At 56.4% G+C, this 7,186-nt stretch overlaps 1 protein-coding gene across 1 annotated transcript in view; it reads left to right on the forward strand.

Moving 5' to 3' along the window:
* Positions 1–6,554: 6,554 nt before the first annotated feature.
* LRCH4 (leucine rich repeats and calponin homology domain containing 4) overlaps positions 6,555–7,186 on the forward strand; it is a gene marked incomplete in the record, with an annotated part of 15,311 nt that continues 14,679 nt past the window's right edge. Inside the window, 2 exon segments of the mRNA XM_034757096.1 lie at positions 6,555–6,823; positions 6,905–7,031. Of these exon segments, the coding sequence (XP_034612987.1) occupies positions 6,585–6,823; positions 6,905–7,031 (366 nt within the window).

A 7,186-nucleotide genomic window follows, 5' to 3' on the forward strand; every position in this document is an offset into this window, starting at 1 on the left:
GGGAATTGTTTGCTCTCTCAGCCCCTGATCTCTGTGTCTGTGCAGCCTCACGGGGTCCCTTTGCCGCACCCTCACAGGGATCCGGCTGGGGCACGTGGCCCTTGGGGTGGCGTTCCAGCTGCGTTCCGTCCCTGCGTTTCCTCCTCCTTGGGATCCCCGCGTTTCTCAGGCGCTCAGCTGGAGAGCCCGGAAAGAGAGTGCTTTGTTTTCCCACCCAACCTCGGGCAGGGCCTGTCTCTCGCCGTGTGTCTGGGCAGCGCCTGGCACGACGGGCCCTGATCCCAGCTGGGGCAGGGCCTGTCTCTCGCCGTGTGTCTGGGCAGCCCCTGGCACGACGGGCCCTGATCCCAGCTGGGGCACGGCCTGTCTCTCGCCGTGTGTCTGGGCAGCCCCTGGCACGACGGGCCCTGATCCCAGCTGGGGCAGGGTCTGTCTCTCGCCGTGTGTCTGGGCAGCGCCTGGCACGACGGGCCCTGATCCCAGCTGGGGCAGGGTCTGTCTCTCGCCGTGTGTCTGGGCAGCGCCTGGCATGACGGGCCCTGATCTCAGCTGGGGCAGGGTCTGTCTCTCGCCATGTGTCTGGGCAGCGCCTGGCATGACGGGCCTCTGAGCTGGGGCAGGGTCTGTCTCTCACCGTGTGTCTGGGCAGCGCCTGGCATGACGGGGTCTGATCTCAGCTGGGGCAGGGCCTGTCTCTCACCGTGTGTCTGGGCAGCGCCTGGCACGACAGGGCCCTGGTTCCAGTTAATGTGTAAAGACATGGCCCTAGCGCTGGAGGGGTGAATGGACAGGCTCTGATATGCTGGGAACAGATCCCCTCGCAGTTTGTGAGGAGACTCGCATGTCACGGCAGTCCCCGGGTTGCACTGATCTGTGGGGAAATGGCGTGGTGTTGGTGTGGGCTGTCACGTGGCCCCATTTCCCTCTTCCTCGCAGACTTTAATCAGCTGCTCCCACGGCCTGTGACCTTTCATCCTCGTCTCTGGATGGTGCCCGGTCCCTTGGGCGGGGCGAAGGCGTCTCTCCCTGAAAGGCCGGGTGGGACGGCGTCGAGAGACGGCCAATCCACCTCTGCCCGGGGGCGTTTGGGCCCAGGTTACTGCCAGCGGTGCCCTGTTTCCCACGGGAAAGCGGTTGGCTTCATCCTTCCCGCCTTGTCCTGCTTTTCCGCTGCAGTTTGTGGCTCTTCTCTGCCCCTCTCGGATTTTTCCAGTGTCTCCTTTTAGAACTTTGTTCATTTCAGCCGCGAGAGAGCCGGTGCCCAGCACTGATCCTTGTCAGTGTCTTGCTGGAACGGCTCTTCTCCTGCCAGAGGCTCGCGCGCTCCGTGCCAAGTTCAATACCCTCTCGGCAGCTTGGCTGGGCCCCTCTGGGTCGCGCGGTCGACAAAACATTTACCCTGCGGCCCAAGGCCTGCGCGTGTGTGCAGGGCAATGGCTTCTCTCGTGGTGAGCGCTGGGCTGGCCTCCCGCCAGCTGCTCGCAGCCCCAGCCACTTGGAAACAGCCGGGCCTCGTTCAGGGCCCGGCGCACCGCGGGGACAGCGCTGGAGCTGCTGCTCGTCCTCCTCCATCCTGGGGTTAGGGGAGAGCCCAGGAGCCCTGCTGGGATCAGGACCCCTGTTGTGCCAGGCACTGTACAGACCCTCCTGACTGAGATTGGGGGCCCCCCATTGTGCCAGGTACTGTACGGACCCTCCGACTGAGATCAGGGCCCCCCATGGTGCCAGGCACTGTACAGACCCTCCTGACTGAGATTGGGGGCCCCCCATGGTGCCAGGCACTGCACAGACCCCCCTGACATAGATCAGAGCCCCCCATGGTGCCAGGTACAGTACGGACCCCCCAACTGAGATTGAGGGCCCCCCATTGTGCCGGGCGCTGCACAGAGCTCCGTGATGGAGATCAGGGCCCCCCATTGTGCCAGGTACTGTATGGACCTCCCCTGACTGGGATTGGGGGCCCCCATTGTGCTAGGTACTGCACAGACCCCCCCTGACTGAGATTGGGGTCCCCCCATTGGGCCGGGCGCTGCACAGACCCTCAAGAAGAGCCCTGCCTGGCCCGGAAGAGCTCTGAGTCCCGAATATGAGAGGGAGACAGGAAGGGTCATTTCCCCGCCCCCCGCAACCCTCCGAGGGACCCGCGTGGTGGCGTCAGGCCAGACCAAAAGGTGTTTGGGTGCCGAAATGTGCCACTCGCAGCCTTGCATCAGCCCTGTGATCCTCCCGTCTGAGCTCCTGCATCCTCCCGCTCGCACCAGTGCAGAGCAGGGGAAACCCTTGGATTTAGACATGGCCAGGGACCATACCACCTTGTCCCCACGGTTCGTCCCCCTCGCTGGTCAAACCGGGGGGGGGCCTTCTTTCCAGGCGGCTTTGTCCAGCCTTGACTCCCAGCCGCTCGCCTGGGACGACTAATCCTGCTTCCGTTCCACCTCGTCCCGTCCCCCCCCCCCCACTCCTGCCAGGTAAAAAACCCCGGAACTCCTGGTACAAGATCATCATTCAAACCTGTATTCGAAACTTGCTGAAATTCTCTTTGCAACAAGCGCCAGAGCAAATTGCACAATTTGGCCTTAAAGGGTGCTGGATTTGTGATGCCTGTAAAAAGTAATTCCTGGTGATGACACAGCACAATTTATTGCTGAGCTCTGTGACTTTATCCTCACGCACAATTATTTCAAATTTGGTGACAATATATACCTCCAGACCAGTGGCACCGCTATGGGCACCTGCACGCTCCCACATTATGCCAACATTTTTATGGCTGACCTGGAACAATGCTTCCTCAGCTCTCGTCCACTCATGCCCCTTCTCTACCTACGCTATATTGATGACATCTTCATCATCTGGACCCATGGGAAGGAGACCCTGGAAGAATTCCACCATGATTTCCACAGCTTCCACCCCACCATCAACCTCAGCCTGGACCAATCTACACAGGAAGTCCACTTCCTGGACACCACCATACAAATAAGCGATGGCCACATTAACACCACCCTATACCGAAAACCCACCGACCGCTACACCTACCTTCATGCCTCCAGCTTCCACCCCGGTCACACCACACGATCCATCGTCTACAGCCAAGCACTGAGGTACAATCGCATCTGCTCCAACCCCTCAGACAGAGACCAACACCTACAAGATCTTCACCAAGCATTCTCAAAACTACGATACCCACACAAGGAAATAAAGAAACAAATCAACAGAGCCAGACTTGTACCCAGAAGCCTCCTGCTACAAGACAGGCCCAGAAGAGAAACCAACAGAACTCCACTGGCCATCACCTACAGTCCTCAGCTTAAACCTCTCCAACGCATCATCAGTGATCTACAACCCATCCTGGACAATGATTCCTCACTCTCACAGACCTTGGGAGGCAGGCCAGTCCTCGCCCACAGACAACCCGCCAACCTTAAGCATATTCTCACCAGCAACCACGCACCGCACCATAACAGCTCTAACTCAGGAACCAACCCATGCAACAAACCTCGATGCCAACTCTGCCCACATATCTACACCAGCAACACCATCACAGGACCTAACCAGATCAGCTACAACATCACCGGCTCATTCACCTGCACGTCCACCAATGTTATATATGCCATCATATGCCAGCAATGCCCCTCTGCTAAGTACATTGGCTAAACTGGACAGTCACTACGCAAGAGGATAAATGGACACAAGTCAGATATCAGGAATGGCAATATACAAAAACCTGTAGGAGAACACTTCAACCTCCCTGGCCACACAATAGCAGATGTAAAGGTTGCCATCTTACAGCAAAAAAACTTCAGGACCAGACTCCAAAGAGAAACTGCTGAGCTCCAGTTCATCTGCAAATTTGACACCATCAGATCAGGATTAAACAAAGACTGTGAATGGCTATCCAACTACAGAAACAGTTTCTCCTCCCTTGGGGTTCACACCTCAACTGCTAGCAGAGCACCTCGCCCTCCCTGATTGAACTAACCTCGTTATCTCCACACTGATTTATACCTGCCTCTGGAGATTTCCATTACTTGCATCTGAAGAAGTGAGGTTCTGACCCACGAAAGCTTATGCTCCCAGTACTTCTGTTAGTCTCAAAGGTGCCCCAGGACCCTCTGTTGCTTTTTACAGATTCAGACTAACACGGCTCCCCTCTGATGCTTGTAAAGAGTAAGTTGTTGTAAGAAGCTGGGAATTTTTTTAAACTGCCTAAGCCCCGTGTTTGGCACCTTGAGCCGGCCTGTTCCAGTTATGTCTATGGCAGGATTATGGCTGCTGTTTGCACGGCCGGCTAGCTCCTCTGTCTGTCCAGGACGTCCCAGAACAACAACACCTGGGCGGGGGGAGGTCTCTGCCTGGGCTGGAGCCGGTGTCCTGCACCAGGTGCGGTGCCGGGAGGACAAACACGGAGAGGAAAGAGAAGCTCTGACAAAACAATTAGCGATTTCCCCAAGAGGTAAATTGAGGCGCGAGAGTTTTCCCGCTAATTCCCGCTGCAATTCACCCCCTCCCGCTATTACGGCAGCGGGAACCGCGGGATTCCAGTTCTGGCTCTAACCCGGATTCCTGGTGTCACGGAGTGTGGGGGGACACAAGGCCCCACACCCCCGGCTTCCTGCGATTCACCATGACTCTCAGCCAGCCAGTAAAGCAGAAGGTTTATTTGGATGACAGGAATACAGTCCAAGACAGGTCTTGCAGGCACAGACAACAGGACCCCCTCAGTTAGGTCCATCTTGGGGTCCCAGGGCCCCACAGCCCCCTTGGGGGTCAGAGCCCCGTCACCAGCCAGCTCTGAACTCTCCCTCTAGCCTTTGTCCAGTTTCCTGGGCCAAGGTGTCACCTGGCCTCTAACCCCTTCCTGGGTTCTCATGTTACATGCTCAGGTATTCTCCCTCGGTCAGTCTCCCATTCCCCAGTGCAGACTATCCTAGCCACACTCCCCTGTCAGCATTCACAGATCACAGTAAGAACAGTCCCAGTTCGTCACACCTGGGTTCCTCCCCGGCTGGGCCGTGGCCTCTCTGCTCCCCGGAGCCAGGACTCCTGGGTCTTGTTTACAGCGAGAGACTCACAGACCTTCCCCAAAGGCATCCAGTGCTGATCAGCGTGAATGAGTGAGGAAAAGTGAAACTATGTAACATTTACAGAGATCTCGCCCCATCCTCGCTTCCCTCAGGAATGGGCTGGCTGTGACTTCTCTGCGTGGGGGAGAGTTAAACGTGACCCTGCTCTTGGGCTGGAAGACGAAATCTCTGCAAACACGATTCCAGCTGCAGGGTCCAGCTGTTTAAAGGGTTCCCACCCAATTCCTCCGCGCTCACGGCCATGAGTGGCATTTTCCTCCCAGCGCCCCTGGGCTCGGGCCGGGCCAGGTTGATTTACAGGAATTACACAGTGCATGTCCCCTCCACCTCCCTTCTGCCGGGGGTGCGCGGCCTCACGCCTAGGTTCTCTGGGAGGGCAGAACATAAGAACGGCCGTACCGGGTCAGATCAAAGGTCCATCTAGCCCAGTATCCTGCCTTCTGACAGTGGCCAATGCCAGGTGCCCCAGAGGAAGTGAACCAACAGGCAATGATCAAGTGATCTCTCTCCTGCCATCCATCTTCATCCTCTGACAGACAGAGGCTAGGGACACCATTCCTTACCCATCCTGGCTAATAGCCATTAATGGACTTAACCACCATGAATTTATCCAGTTCTCTTTTAAACCCTGTTATAGTCCTAGCCTTCACAACCTCCTCAGGCAAGGAGTTCCACAGGTTGACTGTGCGCTGCGTGAAGAAGAACTTCCTTGTATTTGTTTTAAACCTGCTGCCCATTAACTTCATTTGGTGACCCCTAGTTCTTGTATTATGGGAACAAGTAAATAACTTTTCCTTATCCACTTTCTCCACATCACTCATGATTTTATAGACCTCTATCATATCCCCCCTTAGTCTCCTCTTTTCCAAGCTGAAGAGTCCTAGCCTCTTTAATCTCTCCTCATACGGGACCCGTTCCAAACCACTAATCATTTTAGTTGCCCTTTTCTGAACCTTTTCTAGTGCCAGTATATCTTTTTTTGAGATGAGGAGACCACATCTGTACGCAGTATTCGAGATGAGGGCGTACCATGGATTTATATAAGGGCAATAAGATATTCTCAGTCTTATTCTCTATCCCCTTTTTAATGATTCCTAACATCCTGTTTGCTTTTTTGACCGCCTCTGCACACTGCGCAGACATCTTCAGAGAACTATTCACGATGACTCCAAGATCTTTTTCCTGACTTGTTGTAGCTAAATTAGCCCCCATCATATTGTATGTATAGTTGGGGTTATTTTTTCCAATGTGCATTACTTTACGTTTATCCACATTACATTTCATTTGCCATTTTGTTGTCCAATCACTTAGTTTTGTGAGATCTTTTTGAAGTTCTTCATAGTCTGCTTTGGACTTAACTATCTTGAGCAGTTTAGTATCATCTGCAAACTTTGCCACCTCACTGTTTACCCCTTTCTCCAGGGGGGTCTGGTGGTTAGAGCAGGGGTTGGAAGACAGGACACCTCTTCCTGGCTTGGCCACCCTGCCTCAGTTTCTCCTCCAATGAGCTCAGGGCCCCCCATTGCGCTGGGCGCCCGGGAGCTTGGTGCAGGCAGGGGGGGGCGTCTAACGGCTTCCTCTCTCGTCCCATGCCCAGATCTCTCCCGGAACCGCTTTGCCGAAGTGCCCGAGGACGCCTGCCACCTGGTCTCCTTGGAGGGGCTGAGTTTGTACCACAACTGCCTGCGGACCATCCCGCCGGCCATCGCCAACCTGCAATCCCTCACCTACCTGAACCTCAGGTAACGGCCGGGCCAGGGGGGATCCAGCCTGACTCGCTCCTCCCGCGGTTCTAACGGCTCCTTCTCTTCCCCCCCCGCCAGCCGGAACCAGCTCACCTCCCTCCCGCCCTGCCTCTGCCGCCTGCCCCTCAAAGTCCTCGTCGCCAGTAACAACAAGCTGGGCTCGCTGCCCGACGAGACGGGCTCACTCACCAACCTGCGCCAGCTGGTGAGTGGGGCCGGGCCACCAGATCGCTCCGGCCGGGGCTGGGAGACCTCCAGGGAAAATCCGACACAGCAGGGGCGCTCTCCCCTGGCAGGCGGGGCTGGTCCCAGGGCGGCGCTAGGGGGCGCTGTGGGGCAAGGAGCGGGGTGGGGGGGGGC

This window comes from Trachemys scripta, chromosome 25 (genome assembly GCF_013100865.1).
Source record: "Trachemys scripta elegans isolate TJP31775 chromosome 25, CAS_Tse_1.0, whole genome shotgun sequence".
NCBI classification, from domain to species: Eukaryota; Metazoa; Chordata; order Testudines; family Emydidae; genus Trachemys; species Trachemys scripta.